The sequence below is a fragment of the Anopheles stephensi genome, chromosome 3 (genome assembly GCF_013141755.1).
Source record: "Anopheles stephensi strain Indian chromosome 3, UCI_ANSTEP_V1.0, whole genome shotgun sequence".
NCBI classification, from domain to species: Eukaryota; Metazoa; Arthropoda; class Insecta; order Diptera; family Culicidae; genus Anopheles; species Anopheles stephensi.
In genome coordinates, this window is record NC_050203.1 from 76842888 (window position 1) to 76870456 (window position 27569).

General features: G+C 42.5%; 1 protein-coding gene across 3 annotated transcripts in view; it reads left to right on the plus strand.

Moving 5' to 3' along the window:
• Positions 1-562: 562 nt before the first annotated feature.
• LOC118510869 overlaps positions 563-27569 on the plus strand; it is a 67991-nt gene continuing 40984 nt past the window's right edge. Inside the window, exons 1-2 of one of the 3 annotated variants that reach the window (XM_036053217.1) lie at positions 563-1751; positions 19054-19490. In XM_036053217.1, coding sequence (XP_035909110.1) covers positions 19368-19490 — 123 coding nt within the window. In that variant the 5' untranslated portion in view covers positions 563-1751; positions 19054-19367. The remainder of the gene's footprint in view (positions 1752-19053; positions 19491-27569) is intronic. The other 2 variants (XM_036053218.1, XM_036053219.1) reach the window with 2 other exon arrangements.

Sequence of the window (27569 nt, forward strand, 5' to 3'; positions counted from 1 at the left end):
TATCAATTCGAAGCGTTGAAGGGAAAAATCACATGGCGGCGGTGTAAAAGCTTGCGAGTGTTTCGAGCAGTTAACCGAAGGAGCGTTCGAGCAGTTCCGAAGGTTTGTGGAAGCAATTAGCTAGAATGAGAAGAGAAATCAACTGCTAGTCGAGAAGGAATTGCGAAGAGGATGATAAATTCAACATTAACCCACAGTAAACAGCTAGACTTAAATAAAAAAATAAAAAAGTAACAGCTGTAGTATACTTTTAGGCGTTTCAATATTGTATCTCAATACCTGATACTTCAAACGCCACAATGTATGCAATTCACAGTTTCCGATCAATTATATGTCCTTTGCAGGCTGCTTTTCGTCGATTAGGATTGAGTAAAAAAATTTGTACAGTGTATAATTAATTTCAAACGATGAAAATTTTGCTCGCTAAAGCTTGTGACTCACTCCTTACTGCAGAACCTCCGGATTTACAACCCCTGGAACCGAAGTGGGACCGAACGTCGGTTGATAAAACCGAGGAGCGAACGTTTTCGCGCCATCCATTTGTTGTTTGCATTCTGAGAAATTGGATGTTAGTTCGATATGAAAGCCAGGATGGCACAGAGAGACTTCATCCTGTTCTAGTCTGTTACTCGTCTTAAACGATAAGAGCGTGCATCTTTTAACTGTGGAGTGATAACAAGTGAGGTAGAATAAAAGCTCCAATAGAATAGAAGCGTCCAGCAGTAATGTGAAGTGATAAAAGTAAATGTCAGACGTGTGAGAAAAAAAAACAAGACACTTTGGTGCATGTTTTTTGTGTTTGCTCGGTTAAAATAAATATTAGTGCATCATCTGTGCAATCCTGATGATTGATCGAGCGAGCGCACACCCCACCCAGTAATGTCCGGCTCGGTTGCCTTTTATCCCTCGGTGGTGTCTTCATCTAACACGTGGTGAAAAAAGAGGTTCTTCGCAAATCGGTCTCGTTTGTGTGTGTGTAGGTTCGTTGTTGCTTGTGATTGATCGTGTGTCGGACAGTTTAAGAATTGAATGATTCATGGTTCTTACTGTGAGCACAAAGAAAAAAGGGATGAGAAAAGGATGTATCAAAATATGGAGCTCTAGCGGGCAACGTGCAGATTTATGCTGTGAAGGATCGTAAGGAAATTCAATGGCTTTTGTTTTATTGTGACGCTGTAGCTGGACGATTCATTGAACGCGATCTTGAAAAGTTGATGAAAAATAGTCAAACTCGTGTGTGTAAAAAAAAGGTTCATTCTGTGTGGTTAAATCAGAACACTTCACCGTTTCGTAAGCCAAGAAAAGTACACTAGCATCCCCTATATTCCTTACTTTCATCAACGCGTGCCAGTAAAGCTCGTCCTGAACGCCTCGCACGTCACCACTCCAGCCCACCCATGCCACTTGACGTAACGCCACTCACCTTTCCATGGTCAATCTTTTAAAGAGCAGCCAATTAGTTGCAGGCAACAGCAACGGTTCCAGCACCCGGTCTAGCTCGACCCTCACTAGACGGTTGGCAGTAATTAAGAGGCGGTGTCAATTAATCAAACTGACGGTTCTATTTGTCCGGGAGCGCAAACGCTCCAGTGTGTATCGTGTTCGTGTCCACACATCCAAACCTTATCCACGTTGATCGAGTATCGAAGTGGTAAATCATTAGATTCGAGTGCCCTTTTTTAAACGTGAGGGAATGCACGGCACCAGCGTGAAGGAAAGGCAAAATGTCAGCAGCATTACGGTTGCGATGGGTAAGTTTCGATTAGATTCCTCCACAAGTAATCCGGGTTGCATTTTCTTTCGATCGACCCCACAGAGTGTGTGTGGGGTAGTGTAAAACTTTGCCCCAGATTTCGCAAATCGTAATAAAACGGTCACAGTTTGCAATCGTGTGTTGATATTGGCTGGCACATGCACTCGGTGGGTAAGGTTAGGAGTTTGAAAAAGAATTGAGATAAAGACAATCGATTGCATGGCGGTTTGTCACGTATGTTGCACGGTGGAAGAGTGCAAATTAAAATGGAGCGAAACTTTCAACTGGTGAAGGAACTTTGAAAACTTTTTGCTCCTAAGGCTTCCCCGGAATCTGGGTTGGATTAAATAATTTGTGAGACATTTTCTGTGCGCTGAACTGTGTGGAAACTCAATTATCTCTTTGCTGGAAGCTTAAAAATAGATCCAGACTAGGCGGTATGCATTCATATCGTTATGATGTCGGTAAAAGAAGTATAATTCAGGGTACAAAAAGCTGCACTTGAGACCATAAAGAGCATAATTTTTTTATGCGAATTGCATACCGTTGGGCGCAAAATTAAAGCTCTCTTTAGCCAGTATTTAAACAGCTTCTTAAACAGATCGTCTCATCAAACACAGCAAAGCCTGTCTAGAACTTGGTTCCCCTATTGATTTCCACGCTTGCTGCAAGTGGCTTAAAGTGCAGCCGTAATGCATACGGTGCAAAATCTAATATGTTCTACCAGCCACACATGATTGACGTGCGAAACATTATTCTTAGTCATATTTCATGTTTCACCGTTGCGCTTGTAAAGCAACGCCATCAACCATCAGCCAGAATGACACACCATGTTCTAGTAACGAACAAGGCTTTTGTGTGCACCGAGTTCCTTCCAGCCATTTGGAGAAGGTGCATCTTGAATGCATTACATCAAACCAAGGTGTTGTCATCGAAGAGCTGTGGGCGATGGTTGCGGAGGGTGGAAACAAAATTAATAACCACAACCTTTCATCCCGGGCTCTTCTCCACAGCGTGCGCTCAAGCGGAAACGGAGCGAAATTTTGTGCTGACCAAATGTTGCGAAGGTCAACCCAAACAATGGAGCATGACAGTGAGGAGGTGAAAAAAAAGCGAATAAGCATCTTGCTGTTCACAACAGCAGCTGGATAGTTTTATCCGCTCGCTCGCGCGATCTAAAAATGGCTTATGAAACGAATTCGCAGCATCCGAAAGTCACGGAACAAAACAGACTGAGACTGACAGCTTGAAGACGTGAAGCGGCTGACAGCTGTCTTGACAGCTCGGGTCGGGTGGTTTTGCCTGCTGGTGTTTGTGAAGTTAGCAGATGGATAGCTGAAAGATAATCCTGGTGTTGCATTAGCGCGTTCAAAAATTCGAACGAAGTAATACCTCTGACTGTGTGTTGTAGCTTTGCATAACTTTAGGCGCTTTAAATTTCGAATGAAGATAGTTTCGCCCGAAAGTATGCAACAATCATTTTATTTTCCATAATCCGCTCAGCAACTCGTATCCCATGCCTCGAAGGGACATCAAATGTGTGTTCTAATTATCTTTATTTATAGGATCCTTCTTTTTGGGTGAAATTAAAGTAAAAAAAAAAAACGAGCAGGATTCCGAAACGAGATATCATCTGTGGAACGAAACGCATTCCCATCATTCCCAGCAGCGCAATCATCATCATCACCATCAAAGTGATTGCGTCTAAGGCTCCCAGGGCAATTATGATCCACTCGCTCATTCCGGGTTCCGGAAAGAATGACCGGAAGGACGCTAGCACCATTCGCAACATCCTTGTCCTCCGAATGTGTGACGAGTGTTTCGCTGCGGTGTTGCGTGACTAGCATGATAAAGTGTGTTTGGGGCGAGCGCGCGGTATCGGGAGCCATCAGGCAAATGGCTGCTCGGAATGGTAGCTAGCCATCCCCACAAACGATAACGGTACAATTTAAATATCACTTAGCACACAAACACATGTGTCGCTGTCGTTTAGCCATTACTGCATCCGGTGAAGATCCCGGTGGATGCAAGGGTGTTGCAGGCTGCAGGGACCGGGCCAGGATCTCGCTGTTCCAACCCACTGATGTTTACCCTTGCAGCTGTCCCTTTCTAGTGCAACCTGTCACATTCGGCTCTTTCCCCGGCTTCCAGGGTAGCAACCCCGGTTGATGATAGCCCTTGGGGAGGAAACCATTCGACCCGACTAGAAATGGCGGTTGATTACTAGTCTGTGTCTAAGCTGACCAGCTGATCTAAGAACTGTGGAGCTGGTGAGGGGGATGAATGAATGTCCGGGCGGATTGGGAATATTTTCCGTGGCTTGTGGTCGAGGAGTCGACAGCATTATCGCCCATCCCGTTCCCGGGAGCAAGTGTTACTTGTTTGAGGTAAGCTCACATCCGGACAGTGGGGATGGGACACCCTCACACAGACACACACACACACACACACACACACACACACACACACACACACTGTTGGGACAATGCCAATTGCTGGCGAGTCATGATTGCATTCTTCCGGAATATGCTCCAGGGCTCGTTCTTGCTCGTTCGTTTTGAGTCAAGTGAGCTTAACCCATGGACACAGTGGCTTGGGTGCGATGATAGGCACATCCGGACCGCTTAATTTCTTCATACAACGATTGGTGCCTATTCAGTGGTTCGATTAAATGCAAACCGTGCATAAATCACTCACTAATGAATGTCCGTCCACCAAGGGATCGTGTACGTGGAGAGATTGGGAGGATTTTTGAAGCTTGTGCACACATTACTGCCCAAGCTCATTCCGTTTCCGGTCCGGTCCGGGCTCTCGGAGTTTTGCATCGCTCTTTGTACGAACGCATTCGAACAAAGGGCGTCCAAATGCATCATCGCTTTGGCGAAAGCATACTCATTCCCAACAAAACGATACCCATCTATCTGCACTTCAGCAGAACCGTGGTAATGATCGGTGCTTTGTGGTTGTAATGTGGAAAATGTGTTCTAACAGTAATGGTCAACTGCTTTCCAGCTCGCTTTCGTTGCCCTTATTTGCTCGTCAAGAGTGAACACAAAAAAAAACAAACAAAATGGTACAAGTTGATCCCACTGTCCGAGACCGTTGACCTTGTTATCGCCACCGTCGGGCATTAGAACGCTTCATTCGAGTTCAAATCTGCACAAAGAAAATGCAGAAAAAAGGTATTAACAAATGGCAGATTTAATGTCCCGTCGAGAATGCGATGCAGTTCGGCATTCTGTTTGTGTCCGATGCCGACGCAGTTCCATTCCGCGGCGAACTTTGTCCTTGGTGAGTCGGTGGATTAATCAAGAAGCGTGATCCATGTGAACGACATAGAACGAGGATTGGCTTCTGTCAACGAGAAAGTTTGGTAGTTTGCTAAGCTTCGGGTTTTTATTTCGGTTGGCGTATCTGGTGCATCTGGCAGACATTTTGCATGAGTGAGCTTTGAAATAGGTTTCGTCTGGCGAAACAATAACCGATGCATTTCGCTTGCACATAACGGCTGTCCTCGTATTTGTGAATAGATATGTAAAGTGTTTTGATAATAGATGGGAGCAAGTTGTGTTAGTTAATTAAAATTCCTGCCGAATGAGCTTCAGTAACGTTTAACAGCAACCATCACTGTTTTCAACTCAATTGAAATCGAAACAAACAACAAAAATTTGAAAATTCGTATTGTGTTATGCAGATTGCAGAGCATCAGGCGTACTATTTGTTATACCTGGAACGACAGCAGATAAATAGATAGAAAAACTGTTGCTATGATAAAAAACAAAAAATTTAAAAAACTGAAAAATAATAGAAATAAATTTAATACTAATACACCATCTCTGAAAGTTTGTCTTTATATGAAGCGTCGTCAATTGAAACTCTCTGGAAAGTGTGAAAAAAGCTAAACATTCGCAGAGACATTCAGAGTATATGTTTGTTCAGCTTGTGAACACCCTTAAAGTATGCAAATCGCATAACAAAAAAAAAAAACGTTGGGAGTAATATTTTTAAAATATTTTAAGTTTTCGTTGTTTTCACGACGTGTACCATTCTGGTTGAAGTTGTTGAGTGTTAAAAGAAAGCATTAAAAACCCCGGTAAAAGACTCGAGAAGGCCCCCCCTAGAATCTTTTATGTGCAGCACTGTGGCCTGTCATTTTTGTTGTACAGTGGAATTACTGTATAGTCAAAACCCATTTGATGTAAACATTGTGCATTGTTCCTTAATACTGTTAATAGACAGCGAGTAGAACTTGATACAATACATTTTAACAAGTGGTTTGAGATTATGATATTCTTATGTTTCCTCCTTTGCTGAATATCAATGCAAGGTAACAAGTATTAATCGAATTACTGTTCCGTTACCGTCCGAGAACGCCGTGCATGTTTTAGGCCCGATTATTCACCCCTAGTGCGACTGAAAACTAGTACAAAGCTCCTGTAACCCAAAATGAATGGTAGGGTTAGCGGAGAGGGGGTTTTAATCAAATAATAACAATATTTTATTCGACTTTCTTCAACCAATTTTGACCACAGTGAAAGCACACTGAAAGCTCACTGTGAAGCTCTCGCAACGTGTACTGCGGATAGCATACCTTTAGGCGTAAATCCTACAGCGCCTAACAAATTTTGTCAGGGGGGGGCCTTCTCGAGTCTTTTACCAAAACCCCTTTAAGTTTTAATCTGTTTAAAATGGAGTAATTTATATATTGCCTTTCTGCTATCGGCTGTCGCTTTTTATTCTGAAAAATATGTAATACAAGCTACCTGTTATCTCTAACGAAACTCGGAATCAACAGCCACACAAACTTGACATAACAGATGTCACGAGCGCACCAGTACATGAGCACCAATCAACAGTGTGTCACATTGTTACAAATGGAAATGTACACTGTTTACCATTCCACCATTGTAACCAATAGCTAACTATGCCCGTTGATGGACCCTGGTTCGTTTGTTCGCTTGTGCCCGACCGTTCGAGATAGCGTCAGTTAGCACGTTATGTCAGCCAACTTTTAATTAGCTTCCGCCTCAGCTCTGTTCACAGAAAGGCAGCGAGTGAACTTGCAATCAACTGCTCAATCAAGTAGCATAAACATGCACCAGAACAAGGAGAAATAAAACAAAATGAACACACAGAGACCGACAGACGAGGGAACGATGCCGAAGAATGCACTTGCTAACTGTAGTTGAGCGTTGGGAAAGCATCAGAAAGGGACATAAATTACAGGGAACAGTGAGTGATAATGAAAGAGAAACCCGCCACAGAGCGGACACAGAGACAGCAACATTGCGACAGATTAAATGCAAAAACCTGTCATTCATGGGTGGCTGTCAGCAAGATATCATCGGGGCGACTAGTAATAGGGCCCATGTCCCGCGAACTATTGAACATGTTGCACGTTATGCTGTACATCGTTGGCAATGTTGGTGCCTTTTTCTGTATAAAGGCAGGCTTCGTTTGCATGTAACATAAATAGTAGCACCGAAGCAACATCGTGCCCAACATGAAAAATGAGTCTCTACACGCTGTGGACACTGGCGAGATGAACAGCGAATGTAGTAGCAAAAAAAAAGGGGAAAGGATTAAGCGTTGTCCTGTTTAACGCAAAAACGATGTAAACTCACCCCCAACGGTGGACAGGGTTTAGCCCCTGCTTATGGTTGTAAGGTCGTAAATTGTCTTGGGGCTAGGGAGTAGCGTACGTAGAAAAAAAAGGTCTCACTTTCCCCCCGTAGAGCATAAATTCCGGCCATTGAAACTCCTAATGGGAGTAACCAGTGGGGAATATATTTTTCCTTTAGAATCTAGTGCGCCCGAGGGCTAATAAGAAACAAAATTAGCATTTGAGCAAGGCGGGCCGGTAGCGAATCCACACGCGAACCAGGATGGCGTGTTGCTCCAATTCTGTTCGGTTGGTGAATTTGCACACAGTTTTCACCATTTGTTCGCGTTAGTGCGGTAGTTGGAAAAGTTGGTCAAACCTCGCGAGTTCGTTGGCTGGCGCGTAGCTTGATGTGAGCTCGCAATAAAACTCAAATCAAACCTAACAAGTTGTTTCGTTTCGTTCGGCAAAGTTGTCCAAGAAAACTCGGACGAAACTTTCCGTGCCTGCTAGTGCTTCTCCAACCCATTCGCTAGCTGGTCCTTGGTGAAGGAGCTACTGTTCGTGCTGAAACACACCTGAAGTAGTAGTAGCAGCCGACGACGACAGGCCCTTTTGTTAACCCTGTGCGGCTTCAGATAATGATGAAACGTTTCAAATGAAAAGTTTCGCCCACCATCCGGTTACACGGGAAAGCTGGACGTTTGAGAGCACGTCGGCGGGTAAAGGGGCCAATCAAAAAGGGCGAACCGAACCCAAGCGCCGAAAATCCTGGTCACGTACCAAATTAACACTTTCATTCATCATCATCATCAACATCATTGCCGTCGTCGTTCTTGGAGTGTTGTCGCTTGGCATGGGCGAATGTCGAACGAATCGAACCCAAAGTAAAACAAACGTGTACGTGCGGGTTGAGAGCGTTAGCAGCGAAGGTTTTGGCTTCAAGTGCCAGCATCCATGAGCTATGCTAATCGGATTACTTGCAATAGCGTCCGAGGAAAATATGCGATTTGGAAGAAGTTGAGTGTGGAATTTACGCGTTGAAAGAATGCTTGAAGGTGTCAGCCTGAAGGGTTAACCGTCGTTTTGTTTTGCTCCATCGAAAGCTTCTACTTGCCATAAGCACTCGCTCTGCCAGCGCAAGCAAAATTAAGACACAAACAGCTGGACGCTTTAGTGCAGATGCCGTTTCGCAAACTAAATGGTTCAGAAAAGTAAACACAAGTTTCAATTTATAAAATACCAGGTCGAACGCTCTCTCGGAAAATGGAAAATGATTGATCGATAGATAGGGTCCCAGTAGTTTACTTTTAATAAAGGGAAAGTTGCGTTTTTATTTATGCAGTTGGTTGTGTTCGGAACCATTTCTTGGGATTCAATTTTGAGCTGCCCGGCCCCGACAGCAACCTTCGACACCTTTTGTCGATAAATCATTTTCGATTGCTCGAACGCCCGTTTAACGTTTGTTAATGGTAGATTAATTGCCTTTTCGGCGAGCGGTTCACAGTTCGTGGAAATGTGTTGAGTTGAAGAATAAGTTAATATATTTCACACGGAAAATTAATTGAATTACCTGGGGCAATAATAAAATTTGCTATGGAATAAAATAAACAAAACTGTGATAATTTTAATATAAAAATCGTTATTTTTAAAACAAAAACTTTTGAGACAATATAAAACAGCAACTTGCATACTTTTAGGGGTTGACTCTTTCCATCAACCAGTTCAGCCTTAAAGTATGCAATCCACCATACCAAATGTTTGGAAATCGTCAACCGTTTGGCATAAATACAAAATTATTTCAGTTCTAGCCAGTGGATTCATCGAAATGTATGCTTTCGTGTGCAAAATCATTCACTCTATCTATCGATCTCCGATTCTTAGAAGATTCTGCTCGATAACAAGAGTCCTTCACAACCCCATTGCCAAACGATGCACAAACATCATTTACTTTCAGCAGCACACGCAATTGCTTAAACACAACTAACCGCCCGATTCAACCGATATACTACACTCAAACGATTCATACACTCCGACCGCAAGCACACACGCCCTTGCAATGTGCGAAGCATGTTTCCGTGAATTTATTTTCCCATGACAAGTGTTTCATCGATGGACACACCGCTATTTATCCACGGACCATGGGATTTCGCTTTTCTCTCTCTGCGTGTGTGTTTCTTATCAAATCGAAAGTCATCTCGACCCGTTGTTGGGGTTTTTTCTCTTTCTGCCATTCGAGAGAATGGTTGAAAATCACCGAAAAACAACAATTTATGACATGCCCGGGCCAGTGCGTGTTGAGGAACACACATATCTTCGTTTCCTCTCGTGCCGTTCCGATAACAGGCCCCCTCCTGGTGAGGAAAAGCAGCTCGTCCTTCCCTTGGGGAGGAACGTCTGCTTTATTTTTCTCGGCTTATCCGGAACCGTTTTGTGGTGTTTTATTTAGGTTCGGGTTAACAAGGAAGAGTGCGGAAAGTATAGGTGTTAAGGAATTTATAGCAAGACTCAGATGGTCAGCGAGCTTTCACTCGTCCGCGAGACGGGAGGATTTACACGAAAGGTTTATTTATTCTTATCCCCCCTTTTATTCCGTTCGGTTCGGTTGATTCGGTCCAAATATAAAACAACGAAACCGTGGCTGTTTCTTTCGCATCGAATTTCTTATCTATTCGTATCGTTTTCTCCTTCTCAAAGGATCGAATTCACGAGGCTAAGTTTTTTGTTGTTGTTGCTGTGTGCGTGTGTTCTACAAATGCTGTTTGTTTTTGCCATTTGTTTTCCCTTTCTCAAAGCTATTTTATGATGACTGTTGTCCAAAGCGATTTGTTATCGTAAGTTTTCGTATTTTCTCTGTCAGCGAAGGTTTCCGGGGTAGCTACAGCCCCTACAGCTTAAGCTTCCTATAACTTGTGCCGGTCGAGCTTTAACCCCGTAACGATGTACACAGAATGATATTAATCGCAAACGATAGGTGTCAACGTGGTAGTGAAAAGGTTTAGCAGGACGGATTCTTCTTCCTCCGAAAATTTGTCGTGTTCGGGCACGTTTTAGTTGATGGCAATAGCAACCTCGTCAGCCACAACCGTGCTCGTGTGCTCGGTGCTGTTAAGCTGTTTGTCATGGTGGCAATGAACAATAAAGTTCACCGAGGAGTATCTTCCAGGGGAAAGAGGAGAGGCTTTGGCGAGGGAAACTAACGGGTGCTATTGTGCTTTTGCAATAAACATGCCGGTGGGTTCGTCGTCTCTTATCGTCTGCGAACAGTGGCACATTAATTTTAATAAATTTTCCCACTTGTCTAGCTCGTATCATTCGATGGGGCAGAAGAAGATCGTTGAGGGTTTCAATTGGTTATGTTTGTATGTGCGTATGGGTCGGAAGCAACTATCATCGCAGACAAGCGTAAATTCACCAAGCGTTTAAGACGTTAATATATTTTCTCTCACAAATACAGCAACGATTTGTTGTGGCAGAGCGTACGAATGCCATCGAGTTGATTTAATAAATTTGATTGCTTTTACTCACCCAAGCACGCATACACGAAAGCAGCTCTATATTAAGCGAGAGGTGTAAAGTGACACTTGCTTGTGTCCTAAACAAAAGAACACCCCGGAAGCCACCCTCTGCGTTGAAGATATTGTATCACAGCAACTGACTTTTATGTGGCGTACAATAAAGGCTACGCACCCAACAACATTCACATTCGTCTTCACGGAACGGGACGTTTTGTGAGCGCTACCGGTACCGGGGTAATAAAGCACGGTTTCGGTATAAAATTGCTCCGAGATATAATTCCACACATGAGCTTCCATTGAGCGTAGCTTTAAAGCTGTATCTATATCGGTATATGTTGTGGTGAATTTAATTCATCTTCTTTCTTCCTTCCATTTTTCGCCTTATACTTCCTCAACACATTTACGGGTTGTTACATCACAGACACAGCGTGAAAGGTCAGCTGGAAAAAAATGTGGGAAGATTAATTGTTTTGCCACGGTTGAACCGTTTAAGTTAAATTTTCGCAACGGAAATACACTCCGCCAATGGATGCTCGTGATTAACGAGCGTACATTGATGTGAGGACATGATCGCTCTACAAGCCGAGCTTGATTAATTGTTTTATTACTGTTGCTTTCAATTGTGACATTTTCATAATGCTTTCTTGGTGGATTTGATGTATTCATGTTTAAACTGCTTATGCTCATACGAGCGGTTAGGTAGTGTTTGCGTGTTTGGAAACGTTTCACCCTCAATAAAGCACAAAAAAATCACACCGCCGTTTGAAGTAACTGACCTTCCAGTTTCATGTGTGCGTGCGGGAAATAAATCCTTCCACCAGAAATATATATTCATCATTTTGATGTTCACTGTTTTATATCCTCCCCTGCAAACGTTCTCAACGCCATCAGCTAAGCATTCAGCAGTGGCTGTTTGCCTTTGAAATCGACAACGTTCACGCCGCGCCATGATGGTCCTCAGCACACACACATCTCGCACAAGTGTTTCGCTGCTAAAAACAAAAGAGAAAACAACAGTGTAGGGTGGAAAAAGAAGCAGCCAGAACAAAAATACTTCCATGTGTTGCTCTTGGCACTCGGTGTATTCCCACAGGAATCGTGAAATGTCGAACCGCGGAACGTGAAAAGAAACAAACCAGTTCACAAGGCACACTGAGCCGAAACGATAAACCGAAATCCGCTGAGGGATGGCTAAACTCGACGATGAAACGCAGCAGCAAAATATGACAGCAGCCATGCAAATAAAACTTTGGGGGCTTGTAAGTTCGGGAGGCAGCTAAAGTAAAAAAACAGCTACAAAGGAAAGAAACAAATCGCCACCATTCTTTTTTTGTTTGCTTCTGCCCCCACTGCTACTCACTGCTTTGAACTTCGATACACGTGTTTTTTTTAAGTTCTTTCGCTTCCTTTATAAGGTGTCGATCTGTGTACAGCAGCGCAATGTACACGCAACGATTGCTCCAAAATGGCCACCGAACAGCAAAACAGGCCGCAGAAATATGCCACACCGAACCGGAGTTCAAACGGTCGATTATTCATGTTGCTTGTGAATGGGGTTACTGTGCTCCGTTTGACTTTGTGCTTGCCATAAGAAGCAACGCTTTAAGCCACAGTTCTCACTTTACGCACTGGTGAGCGTGAGTAGACGCATTGAGCGAAATGAAACAGTGAAATGTCATCGTTAGTTATCCTCTCACTTGTCGATATAAAACAGTAGGCTTTGGATGATTGAGGCTACTTTGATGCTTTTTATCTTACCAAATCTTGAGTTTAAAATAGAGAGCCTCCCAACAATGTAATGCAAACAAATTTTTCGAAAAGTACCAGGCGTCTCCACCACTTCACCAATGCTCGATTTTTGTTTTATATTTCTTCATTTTTGTAGCCTTGCTGCGAAAAGAAACGCTCCGTAGGGAATTTCATCTAAATAGGAAGACATTGAACAAAATGGTGATTTTCCTTCCCTAGAGAAAATTTATTACTACGGAAGGAAAATTCACTATATATTCCTTTTCGTCCATAATGGACTCAATCTTTTTTTTTTTGTCAACCATCTAGATAGCCCGCTCAAGATCGTTACAACGGGAAGGGTGGCTTTCCCTTTTTTATATCGACATCCCCTCCCCACAAAAGCCCCTGTGGAAGGGGAAATATTATGCGTGCGAAAGCTTTTGTTTCATGGTTTTCGCAATGCTCGCGGATGGTGTGTGTGTGTGTGCTTATTTTTCCTCCGCTTGTGCTTTTCCGTCGCGTGGTATTGTTTTTCGCGTGCCGGAAGTGGTAGCATCTTTCCGGCAATCATGACCATTTGCCATATTTTACTTGCGGGTTATTTTTTTCTTTATGGAGTACAGCGTATTGGGCTAGAAGCAGCCGGGTAGAAGTAAACGTATTTAAATAAACAGCGCATTATGGCATAACAAAAGCGTTTATGTAGTGAGGAAAATATAGCTTTGGTAGATGATAGGTTGATGAAAGAGGTAGAAAAAGTAGAACATAATATTAAAGCTTTGTGCTAGAACATGAAATATGCATTGCATACTGTTAGGCGTTTATTGAAGATAGTATTACAAATATTGCTTGAGAAGAAAATCGCAAAATTTCCAATTTCGTAAAAAACATTTGAAGCACATAGAAATATATAAAAAATGAAACGCATTTCTCTCGTCCGTCTGTCAAGCAGAGCATTTGAGGTAAACCAAACGACTCGCTGTATCCGATGACAACCGAAGCAAACCTTCATCAACAAAAATCAAATTTCAACGTACCATTTGTCTTCACCGTTCGCTGCGGGAAAGCAAAGCGAATCATCTCGAAGAAGCAAATCGTCATAAACGTGAAGGAGATCCCATGGTCCCGGGAACCCATTTAAACCTCTCCCGGGGAAAGAAAAACTACCACAATCCATCCTAAAAATACAAATTGCTACAAATTAATCTCACAGTCACCAGGATTACCTTTCACCGGGGCTTCGGCAATCTATGCTCCAAACATGCACCAGCCCTAGAGCTAGAAGAGAAGTTGGGAAGATATAATGGAACTGACCAAAAACCATAGAAAACCCACCCAAAAATTCACCTCTCACGAAACGATGAAAGGATTATGTCTCTGTCGACGACTTTTAGAGCAAACGGTGCAACTCTCCTCGCCTTCTTCTACACGTAAAGGTTCACAGCTTTAATCCTGCTCATGTGAATTGTTTACGATTGCAGTTCGCAACACACACGCACCCATTGGATTGGGTTCGGGTGGTCAAATCAGTGAAAAATATGCCAATCATTTATGGGCTTTTTCTGTCGTGGACTCCGCTGACACACTGTTGATGGGAATGTATGAATGTGATAAAGTTGTGCCGTATTCATCACAAACCGCGAAGCCGCTTTTTCGGAAAGCTGACATACGGCTGTGGATGTGCCATTCCTTGATCGGGTTTTGTGGTTTTTCCTTCGTTCTTCCCCTGTTCGAACCTGGTGTTTTCGAATCCAGTCAATCGCATTCGAAACAGGATTGTTGGGGAGCTTTTTCCCACAATCGGCGCCGGGGATGTTTTTGTGCTGTGGTTCTGTTCATGCACCGGTACATCGGTGCATAAAATGCAATCGTCTGCATACGAGACCATGTCAAAATACGAATATATATTGGATATCAAATCCAACGAGAAGCGTGCGTGCGGGAGGGAGGGTGCATGTTTTGTTCAACGAAATGACGGTCGATGAATTGATTCAATCAAATGTGTTGTCGGCGTTTCATTTGCTCATTTTTGCACTCATATTGTTCAACCCACATGAGCGTATGGGGGAAACAAAATAAAGTCCTTTTTAATTATTGATCTGGCACGCAGTTTGGTGAGCTATTCACCTTTGCGAATCATATCAAAGGATTTAATTGGTTGCATATTCATAGCCTTACCACACGCTTTACTCGTCAATTTACAAAGGCCGTCGGGTAGGCGGTCTGCACCACGATACGAACGAATTATTGTTTAATACAATTTAATTTCCATATTTTTAAATATGCAAACTTTGGTATCCATTGCACAGTGTCGTGCTTTCATTAAAACGGGGAGGGAAATCGTACCCTATGCTTCCCATGCGAATAATTAAGCTTTTCATTTCGAAAATGTGTTTTCTCCCGAACTGCTATGCTTTATGTGTAATTAAAGTCAAAAGAGAAAAAAATAAGCAACAAGCATCAGCAGGTTACGAACCCACTCCAATGGAAGGCATAAAATTGTTCCTAATGGTTTGGTACGCGGAAAGTGATTAAACGAAAGGATAATTTAAATCAATCAACGGTTATGGTTGGGCCTCGCGCTGAAAAACGCGAAATTCGTTTCGACAACGAACGCGCGAAGCGTAAAATTTAATCGATTTTGTCCCGCACGACCAAACTCTTTCATCGGGTCGGTTGATCGATGAAAAGGAAAGTGTGAAGCAGCAGCAATCCGACACACACCGGGCTGACCTTTTCAGCACGCTGGCCAAGTTTTACGTGCGCGACGGTGCGTCAATCAACGGGCGCCGATCGAAATTGCTTCAAGCTTCAGGTTCGTGGTGAGTTTATGATTTTCAAAGTGTTTGCATCAGAAACGAAGAAGCTGTATAGAATGTTGGGAAGAAAGCGAGATGATTTGGTTTAGAACATAGAATGGACAGTGAGAGAGAAAAAAAGCACTCACAAAACGAAGGCCAAATCCATTTGAATGTAAATGAGGCCAGCTGGCATCTCAATTTTCCACTCGTTTGCGATTGACATTGGGTCACGAATGCAGGCACGAGGGCTGAGCTGTGAGCCTTCCAAACACAAAGACGCTGGTGAAAAGTTGAAATTTGAATACTTCTTACAGAAAAGCTGTGCCAAAACAGATTCTTCCACAAAGACCACGGCCGGGGCATGGATTCGGATATTTATTAGGTCTGTTTGCCGCCTGTCACCGGGTTTTTCTACGCTGCGTATAGAGAACCGTCGATTCAGCACGGGTAGGTTGTTTTTGCTCCATTCGTAGAACTTAATTTTCCTACACAAGTAACGGCCGGGCAGGAAGCAAAATGCGTGAACAAAAAGGGTGGTGATAATGTTATGCAAACCAGCGCCCATGGTCCTAAAGTTTTGCCGGGTGATGCCGATATCTTGTCTGTAATAATAATGTGCGTGGTTGGCACTTTTATCATTCAGCGTGGCAGGGAAGCACCTTCGCGACCGTTGTACAGAAAATTTTCACCACCGACCAGGCGTCTCCATCGGACTCGACACAGGCGACCAGGCGTCTCCATCGGAATGAATGGGAAGCTTTTTTCCCAAAGCGGAAGAAACTTTCGAATTCACTCGCTTATTATGAATTAAAAGAAAAAAAGAACGCTTTTATCTCTTAATTTGAGTTGTTTTAATGGTTTTGTGCGTAGCGGGTTTTGTTCTTGCTCTATAGAGAAGATTTCCGTAATAAATCCTTCCTCCGATCGGAGCCGATTAACAGAAGATGGAAGGTTCTGCTTTCCCAACACCACCATCACCATAGTATTTGCTTGCCACAAGGCTGAAGGCGCTTTCAACGTGTAATGGGTTTATAATTTAACACTTCATTCGCTATGCAAACATCGTTCGGTTTAGCGTTCGCTGTCTCTGCAAACAATCGCACTCTCTCTCTGAGCTAGCATAAGGATATGCTACGCCCCCCGGTTCTACATTTGCCGCGTCCTCTGACAGACGCTCGAATAGAGCGCGCTGGTTGCATAAAATATTTCACGCTTTTCCGACGATCAACCGCATTGGGGATATGGTTGGGATATGGTTGGGATTTCTTTGCATAAGACACTGGAACGTGTCGCTTGATGCTGGCACTTCTTGCGGGAAGCTTCTTACGCTGGGGAGCTGGGAATTCCTCCCAAAGCGCCGAGCATTTACAGTTGCAACCGTGAGTGTGTGTGGAAAGGAAACACATTTTTCTTACTTCCGTGTAAAACGAGTTTCAGCGCGACGTTCTGTGGGAAAGGGGGGGAGGGAGGAGGAAAGCTTAGCTCTGATGGTGATAAGTGCCTTCATTTTTATTTCTTTTTCAAGAAATAAAATTTGGGTTGGGAGGTATGTGTGTGTGTGCATTTTTTTCTCTCTATTGCTCCCGAAGAATCATTGAAGACATTTAGTGTGAAGAGTGAAAATTGTATACTCTAGTGAATTGCTCGGAAGTGTTACCTATGGTGGTAGTAAAATACAACCGAGCGTGTAGACAGGATCGCAACCCGTTAGGAAAACTTTATCATGCGATGGATGGTGGAGGGGGTGAGGAAATAAAGTGTCCTCTCGTGCAGCTGGAGCAGTAAGTGTAATGCACGTGAGAGTGTATTTTTCCAACCGATCTATCCATATCCATCTATGTTACAAGCCAAATAGACATGGCGTGAGTGCTTTTCGTGCAAAAAAAGGGAAGAGGGATTAAAAATCACACAACTCGTTTTAACATGGTGATAATAAAACACACAGCGAAATATGAGAATAATACATCGAAAACGTAATGAACGGGAAATTTATACTTTTATGAAAGGAAAAACTTTCCCAGCAGTACTAAAAAAAACTGTTTGATTATCCGAATAATAAAGTTCGTGGAAAACTCGGGTTTAATGTAAATATCCCAGCAATGGTGTGAAATTAAGATCTCGATATTTTTATTGAAAATTAAAGAAAAAACTAAAAAAACGGAAAATATCATTAATTTTACCTCGAATTATGATTATAAAATAATGTTGAATGCTGGTTGCATACCTTAAGGCGCATTTGCTTCGAAATTGATCAAAAAGTATGCAATCTGCATTGCACAACTATTCATTCCGTTTTATACGCTCAAATAATTCACTTGAAAGAATTTAAGAGCGCTTTTTATATTGTATTATGGCTATGTTTCCTTTAAATTGAGTTATATTTTCCGACTCTTTCCATTTTCTCACAAAAAATGGGTAAACACAGACAATTCACGGTTGAAAATCGTGTTAACACTCACTCTAAAATTATAATACTCTTTGCTATGCAAACATGCCGCTCAACACAAAGCATCTTATCGCATCCTTTTACGGTTAACCGAATCGAAAACCATCCGTTCGCCACTTCGATCACCCGCCTGCACCGGCTCATCGTCACATTAACATTAATGAAAATACGATGTTAGCAGCACGCTTTTTCGCAACTCCACTTTCACCCCGGGAGCCGAAGAAAGCCCAAAAAACCACCGTGCACCGTGCCGCGAGTTTTCCGTGCCGTCCCATCAATTTCCATTCCGTTACCGCGAGAAGACGCCAGAACACAAATCTCGTTACCACCGTGACGGGGCCCACATCCTGCCACGGGTCCGTGTCAGGATTTTCGGTCGTTTCACCTATGACAAGCCGTGCGCCATCAATCTCGATTGTCAGCATGGCAGAAGAACCGCGATTCCGGTACTGGTTTGGAATTTGGTTTTTGGTGTTATTTTTTTTTTGGTATAGCTCCCGTTTATCCGTATTGTTTCTTGTGCCACGGAGCCGGATCGGATGCTGGATCGATGTTGTGTTTGCGGTTTTTTTACCTTTGGCACCCGGCTGCCTTTATCCGGATATCCGAATTGATGGTTTTCCGCTACCTTCACACAATGAAGGGCGATTTCTCTTCAATTTTACGCTGCTGGTAGGATAAGAAGCAAAGGGTGGGGAAAGGAGGTGCAAGAGAGAAGGAGGAAAAAGCTTTGTTTTAAGCAAAAACCCTTTTTTTTTCGTTGTGGTTTGCTAGTGGGCCGATATCGCGAACACAAATGCTCACAAATGGAATAAATGTACAGCTCAAAGAAGTGAAAACGAAAAGCTGTGGTTTGGGAGTTGAGTCCAGTGGAATAAGTCTGGAGTTCGTTGCCAGAGTCGGGAAGATCAATGTACAAGTAACCTCAAAATCAACCATTCGATTAAACATTATTCAATGGAAATTCATCCACCGCACCGTTCCATCCCCGTGAAAAATCGAGGAATACGAATGGATATGATGTCACTTTGAGGTTTCTTCTTTCGCTCGGCGGTTTTCTATCATTGTGTGTGATTTGTTTCAAATTTCCGTTAACGCATGTCCTTCGGCCAACGTGAAGGCAACGGAAAAGATCCCAATCGCTTTGCAATACATTAACTACCTGACTAACCTTCTTTGTTTTCTTTTCCTTTCCTTTCCAGATGAAATGAAAATAGAGTGCAGCATGTGAGTTCACGGTGGATTACTGGAGAGTTTTCACATCGTTTTTTTTGTCGGTGTCACATGCATTTGGCCAGTGAAATAAATCAATTGAATGTGTAAAAAAGTGCTATAAAGATATGTGTGCTTGTGTGCTCTAAAAATAGAAGATGAAGATTTATCGTGCTCCATGTTAAGTAGTATTATAGCGTTATTTATAGCATGCTAATGCTATAAATCTGATTTTGGTGGGTTAGTAAGTTAAAGTGTTTCTCGTCGTAAGAAATAAACACCAAGCAAATAAAAGGATACCAAGATGCTTCAAGTAACGGCCGACCGGTTCGGGCGACGGAGCAGCTCCATCGGTTGCCGATCGATTGTTGGCCGGCGGACGTCGATGTACATCAACCAAACGCAGCACGATCGCGATCCGTTCAAGGTAAGGCTTCTAAATATAAACGAATGCTATAAGGAGATTATTATGTCCCATCAATTAGTGAAGACTTGATTGTGTTTTTACACTCGTCTCAAAAGAACTCAAATTTACGATGAAATATTCCAGATTAATTTGCCCGACGGAGTTGCTGATAAGCAAAATCAAACCAATTTATTTCCCTGCAAAAGAATAATGAGTTTGAAGCTTCTTAAAGGTCATAACAGCAATCTACCATTATGAAAATAAAAAATCTCTACCACCTCTTAAAACCCTCACTCGTGAACTTTTTGCCTTTTCGTAGAGATTTTCTTTCGCCGATTTCATCTTGTGTCGAACAAAAAAGAAAGATTTTCCTCACAGAGGAGTGTCAAACATTTTCATAAATCTCCACAAAAGATAACTGCCGACCTTCCCTCCTTTGCGGTCCTTTCTATGCATCGGAAACGAGCGCAAGATTGATAGATGACGGTCCCGTGAAGACACTTTCCGTCGGTGACGATGGGATCGCATAGACATGAGAGGGAAGAAAAAAAGAAAGCCGCCTCTCGGACCATTTCTTCGAATTGCCGGTTTGATGATTTGATCACTCGCCAATTCGTTAACTGTGGTCGGTTGTTTTATTCATCGTTGGTGGTGTGTGTTTTTGCCGTTTTTAGTTTTGTTTGTCCCTTTCTTACACATCCGTATCACACAATTTGTGACCAAACGCTAGAACTTTGATCGTGGTTGGAAAAGGTAGATCTGATTAGCATTTCACTTGCTGGGAGCAAACGGAGAAGGAGCTGGTGTCGTGCCTTTAAAGCTCGTCAGCCCGAGAGATGGTAATGGTGATGATAAGGGGATGCCGATAAAGATGGCCCCTCGGGAGGTGACGCGTGCGATGATTAATGGGTTTCTAATTCCAGTCACACGTCGGAGCGTTAGGAATCAAATCACGGTGATTGGTGTGAGTATTGCTTTGCGTTCGCGTCTGTGTATGTGTTTGATTTTATTTTTCTTAAGGACTTTGATGATTTATTATAATTTTCAATCATGATGCATAATAATGTCATAATGGAGGTGGAACGTTTCTTATCTAAAACACAGCCGTCTTTGAGCATGAAAATTGAGTTTAGATTTTCAATCAACTTCAATGAATATTTATGAGCGAGATAATAGAGCATCGGAAGACTGATGGGAAAATTTCACCGTGAAGCTCTGTTTTTAGTGAAACTTGCGTGTAATAATCTCCTCCAGCATACAATCAGCTAAAGCAATCTACTTATTTTTCTCTGCAGCAAATAGCATCCTTAAGAAAAGCTCTTTTTGACACACTGTTTAACAGCACTGGACCCACATCGAAACCAACCCCACCAAGCACACCAGTTAAATTGATTACAACGAACCGTTCGCTCGTATTTTCCCTCCCGTGCAGTGAAAAATGAGGCTCATTTCGTATCGTAAGGAATAAACACCCTCCACCACCGCCGCTTTCTTGGTTTGATCGGAAACCGGACAGCATTCTCGTTCGAGCAAAAAGCTAGCCAATGATTGAAGTATTCATAATCAATTCACAGAACCCACAAACACGCTAGCTTGACACAGGAAAAAACCGAACCGAATCTTCGCCGAATAAGCACACACACGTGAGAAAAACACAAAATTGCTTTGGAAAGTTTTGGGAAAAGCTAGGATGATCCCTTATCGTATGCGGTTTCGTTCATTTACCGCAGTGAATGGGTGCAAAAAAAAAAACCCCCACTTCAACAAAAACTCCGGCGGGAGAAGATTTATATAATTTCATTTATTTCGCAAACCTTTTCGTTACCGCAGCTCGTTGATTGGCAGTGGAATTTCATTACGAGCTGCTGGTGAGGAAAGAGCTTTTATGTGTGCTTGAATGAAGTGGGAGAGAGTGAAAGAGTTATAAGAATACGTTTCGATCGCTTAAATGAGAGCTAAATTCGACTGAAATGGAGAAATTAATCCGGTAGAAAAAAAAGCCTTTGCATAACCTTAGAAGCATCCTTATATCAGTTGCGCCTGAAAGTATGCAATTCGATGTCGTGTTTGAACGCAGTCTTGAATCTTAAGTAGAATTTGGTGCGAAGCATTTAAGTAATCTATTTAATAAGTTTTCATAAAAATCCACAAGTATTTGCCTCGTAAAAAAACCAAAAAGATGCATAATTTATTCAATATGCGCTCTTGATTGAAAAGCGTTCGCGTGACGGATGAATTAAAAACCGTGCAACAACCGTAGGAATCGAGCGAGCCGTGCATAATCAAAAGCGAATTTTAAATTCAATGTTTGAGTTGAATTTACCCCACAGAAGTCAAGTCAACGCTACACCTAAAAATCATTTCCATTTTCCAGCAATTTAAAATCGAAATGAAATTTAAAAATGCGTAGCGAAACAAAATACGCAAGGATTTGCAATAAAGCGCAACATACGCAATGAGAAAGAACCACAGGAAGACTGCTGTGTGTGTGTGTTCAGTGACTGAGAAAGATTGAGAGAAAATTGAAAATGGACTGACCCGGTCGATTTGGTGACTGATGGTGACAATCGACACAACAAAACCTTCAAAGCCACAGAATATTAAAATGTCATTGTATAGGCTTGCCCCAGTTTGCTTCCACTTCGTACAAAGCACATGCCACCAGCACAGAACAACAGAATCAAAACCTCAGACTCGCAGATACAAAACGCGCAGTACACAGTTTCGATAAAGCTGACAACAAAGTTATTTTGTTGCTTGCCGTTTTCGCTCCAGACAACGTCTACCGTTTTGTGGTGATGAGCGAACACAGATGTACAGCTCTATTGTAGTGCCGTTTCTTGTTGTGTTTTTATTTCAAATTTCAAAAAAGTTTCCACCGTTTGTGCGCGAGCAGGTTTTGGGCGTAGAAAGAATGTCTAATTCTTTGCCTCGTTACAACTTTGTTTTGAATGAGGTAGCGCACCATCAACGGTAGCATTTATTTGAATTGTTGTGGTACCCATGCTTACGAATGGGAGGGTTTTTTGCGCTACGCAACAGAACTTTTCGCCACCGTTGTTGCAAAAGAAAGCTGACAGAAGAACTGGGCCAGTAAAGTAACATGGGTTCTGGGCTATAATTCATGGCATTCTCGGACTGGACTGAAAATGGTGGAAAGTTGTAACCATTGTGGCCGGCTCGTGGGGGCCGGCCGAATGATCTTACAAATTGGGCATGAATTGAAATAACTTTTGCTGTGTTTGTGGGGTGCGTGGTTACTGTACGCAGCAGTGAATTGTTTTCAACGTGGAGTGAGGGGCAGTATTTTTAAAAAAATAATCTGTTTCAAGACATTTGAAAGGGTCAACACGTCAGGCGACCTTATACCACGTGAAGCTTCTTCAAAAATATTTTAGAGCTTTATTTATTTTTAAGGCAATTTCCCATTCTTTAAACGGTGAGCCATTTGCCCACAAAACCTCTCACCGATACTGTCTTCAATATTAAGCAAAACTCGCATTATTGATGATCTCAGCACAAACTCACCGCTTTCCTTTCCCGAAAACCTTTACCCAAAGCACTTGTAAAGGTTCTCCGGGCGGAATGTTAACAACCAGCAATACCGCTGGCTGGTCACATTTATACACCCGCCCATAGTCATTGTTGTTTCCTCATTCTACAGCGATGGAACAAAATTGGCCACGAGTAGTCGGGGCTCAAACATTCTCAATGGACTGCCATTCAGTTCAATATTGTTTAACTTATCGATCATCAAAACCCGTACTCGGTAGTTGGCTCTGCCGAACTCCGGCACCCATTCAATGGTTGTCATGAGGCTGGTCGAGTGGGTTTTTGGGCAAGTTTTCTTGTGCCGTTGACTTTGTTTGGCATATTAAATTTACTTTCACCATGGGTGCATGGATGGGGCTGGAGCATTTTACCCATTTATTGGGCTTCCCTGTTTTGCATGGAGAATGTTGGAATGGGACGTTGGGTGCCGTTCGACCCAGGTCAGGTTTTACAGCTTTACTTAGTGAAGGGTTCGGGCATCAAGCCCCTTGGGTGGACGGGTTCAGTGGACGCTTCAGTGAGCAAATGGGTGTTGATAGTTTTGCGGATGAAGGCGTTTGAGCGAATAGATTCCTTTAGTTCTGATTTTTCCATAAAAGGAAGACACATTAAATTGATTCTTAGACAATGGGTTAGGGAATTGAGATTGTTGTATTTATACTTTAGAATATCGATTTTTTAATGGCCCCTACACCACCCGAAATAGTTAAATCGATTTCCTAGAATTATTACAAATAAATAACCACACCATCTGTTATAAAAATGGATCTCCGTTGAACGCCGATACTGACCATTTTTTTACAGCTCCTTGTGACGTCCGCGTCGGTCAGTCTACCAATTTCTAGAAGAAAATCTGACTTATCTGTAATGGCCAGCCACACCGCACCAACCATTGCTTCGCTGACACTCATTTATGAGCTTTATGACTTGGAAGAAATATCATACAGCAAATAAAAAAAAAACGGGCCCCCTCTACGCAAGACCCCCAACACGATGGATGTCACGTACCGTGGTTCAATTGCTTGTCCATTAACATTCTCCCATCGTGACAGTCAAGAAATGCCATTCACGGCCACAGGCACCAGCCAACCAGCCGGTTCGGCGATTGGGTTTGGAATTGTGCTTCCGATAGGGTCCAATACGTGGATCCCGGACGATGATGATGGCAATGTCGATAAAATATGGTTCCGTGTTTTTCGTGGAAAACCTGCCCGCACTCGCAAACGAACGATCATCATTCAATTGATAGCGGGACCTTTTTCCTGTACACGCTGCACTCTCAGATGCGTAGTCAATTTGAAGACTACTGAACCGGGTTCATAGCGGGTGAGTTGGATGGCGAGGATGACAGCAAATACAATCTCTCTTTAACGCACCTCCTACGAAACAGCCTCCTAACACTCACTTGCTGATGGTCGCCAAGAAGAATTTTCCCCGCTAAACAAGGGTGTGTGTGTCTGTGTGTTTAGCGGTCGCACAGAAACGTGCGTAAGCTGTGATGTCATGAGCAACCGTAAAATAAGATTCAACGCCATGAATGATTAGACATAAAAGGAAGCGCAAGATGGGCACCCACACCCACACGCACCTCTCTCTCTCTCTCTCAATGAAAGTTCGTTTTCTCGCCTGGCGTGTGCGCCTTCTTTCGCATCCAACACACGAAGATCGAAAACATCTGTAAGTACTTAATAGGACAGTGGTAGGATTTGTTGGCCTTGCAGTACTTGCGATACGGCAAATGAACTCGCTTACCAGGGCTACCCAAATGCTCGTTTGGCGGTGGTGGATCGATAAAAATGTCTCATGAACTCAGCACGCATTAATACGTGTGAGGGTGCCACAGGCGTACACCAGAAGCATAAAGCGATTATCGTCTTAAGGTGTGGTGGGATAGCGTTCACTTTTTTATGCGTATAATCTCTAGATTAGTGTAGGATTATTCGCTTTTATTGAGTGTTATTATTGTCCAAGGAGGAAGAAAATATTTACCTCTCGTGTATAATCGTGGACAATCGTGTACAGAAGGAGATATTCAAACGAAGAAATAAATATTGAGAAATGAATTTTCTGCTTAGCAAATAGCATACTTTTTGGCGCTTAAATGTAATTATGAGGGTATCATAGTTTTGATTGATTGGTTTAGTTTCATAATTGAAAGGAGAAAAAATTAAATGTAAACGAAATTATGAAAATTATTCGAATTGTGGTTTATTAATTTTATTTTTAATTATGACGGCTTGAAGATAATTGTTGTTTATCCTACAATTTTATAACTCCATAGAATAAAAAATCACTCTCCTTTTAAGAGTCATTACAAAAGCGAAAATATATTGAATTTGAGGAAGGATTTCTACAACATGTATACTCTAATAATCGAAAATCTGACGTAAAGACATTTTCAAAAGAATCATGAAATATTTTTAATAAGTTTCGCATATTGCATACTTTCAGGCGTTTAATTTTCGTAATTTTCGTCATAAACAGCATTTGTACATTTTTTTTGACGAAAAATTAAATTAAACTAAGAAAAGGTTTAGTTTCCAATTTTGAGCCTTCTTTTCTGCACAAAAGTTCAACTTACTTAACAATTATTCATTTTTGTAAGAAAAAACTTCTACAAATCCTTTTCTTCTACTACCCTTTTGAACTACTTGCAAAAAAATCAATACTACTACCGGTTTTTCTTCTATTCTGCACAAATAGAACGGGGCTGCGGAGAGTAATTGTTTGCGCTTGAACACGATAAACGATCTGCTTGCTATTCTGTCCCATTACCACTCAGCTGGTCATCAAAAGCAAACTCTTCATACAGAGTGTACCAACACCACACTCTTCACCACAACCCAAGATAAGTATCGACCATGATCAACGTTGCACGTTGCGAAAACTCATTCAGGACGCATGTACAAGACCGCAAGGACTTGTCTTGTGCCCACTGGTCATCGCTTGGCCTAATGTTTGCCAACCAAGGATGCTGATGACTGATATCGGGCCGGACGACACACAAACCAAAATGAGGATTCTTGTGCGTTGGACTCATTGTTTGTTTCTTTTAATCTCACTTTTGCTATTTACATTGAACACGGGAAACCGACACGAAGCTACCGTGGTTACCGAGAAGAAGTTCTTCATTACTCCCGTGCACCCAGATTGGATTCATGAAGTAAGCAGAAAGCCGGAACCATTGTTTGATATTCGACCGGCTAGCTCTTGCTATTTGACACTGCGCTACGGTTCCGTTCCCTGTGCAAACTGTTGACAGTTTCCATCTCACGTTTTTCTTCTCACGATCGAAAAACTTTTCCAACCAGCGCTTCTAGCACGTTGCATTTCTAGTTCTAAGCCGAAAGCAAAACAAAACCTGCCTCACGTTCTAGGGGGCGCGGAGAGAGAAAACAGAGCAAGACAGAGTAATAGAAAATCCAACACTCAGCAGAAAACAGAACCGCAAGAACATCCGCTACCGAACCCCAAAAGCAATAAACTTTCCCAACAACGGTTCCAGCAACAGCGGGTGTTTCGGTGTCGATCGGATCGTAAAATTGGAAAAAAATAATTTTCTCTCCTTGAAGGGCGCGTTTGTCCCCGGGCCTCGTGGAAGGTCTCTGATTCGGATTATACTCTCAACAGTATCCGAGCCGATACTGTTTGACTAAAACTTTGATCATAAACATCGTTCACAGGTTTTGCCAAGCGACGTGCGTTTTTTTTTTGGTTTGTTCTTGGGAAAAGTCCACGAGTTTCTTGCACAAACTGGAGTTTCCTTGCCGTGTTACGAGTTGAAAGTTTTGCCTGCGATGCCCGACCCAGGTCGGTGCAAAGCGTCTATTGCATCAACGAAAACCGAGGGGAGGAAAACTTTCCACACAACCTGGTGTGTGTGTGTGTGTGTGTGTGTGTGGGTGAGCTGTTGTTGATATTCCTGTGGACGAAAATGACAATACACTATTGAACTAGTTTCTATCGAAAGGGAGACACAACTGAATCGAATTCTCGTTCCGCTAGTGGACACGCTTCCCGGATGGGATTGCGCTTTGTTTCACTGAAAGTAATATTTTGGAGAAGACTTTTACTTCCTTACCCTATTTTTTATGACACTTTACCCCTTTTTTCCTTCCCTTATTGGTAATAAAACTGTTCCGGATACGGTCGACAAAACCGATCCGGAGTGCATTCTTAGCTTGTGGTGCTCCAAATCTGGCACGCTAGCATGAAACAAAGTATCGTAATTGATCGTAAACGAACGGTCGTAAATTTTGTACTTTAGTTTGTTGCACATTTGTGGTTCCCGAGCCCGAAACGAAAAGGGTTTTGATTTAATTTAGGGTCAAAGTGTTATCGGTCAGGTAAGTTGTGTTTACCTTTGCTTTCTTTCACTTTAACGTTAGTAGTTATTAAAACTTTACCTCTAAGTAACAGCTGTTTTTATGGCTAATTTATAGCAAGGCTTTCCTGTAGCAGCACTTACCGTTTCACCCTGAACAGTCACTACAGTGTAGCTTATTGTTCGTAACAAAACGAACAGAAAATGTGGTGGGAACCGGGTGG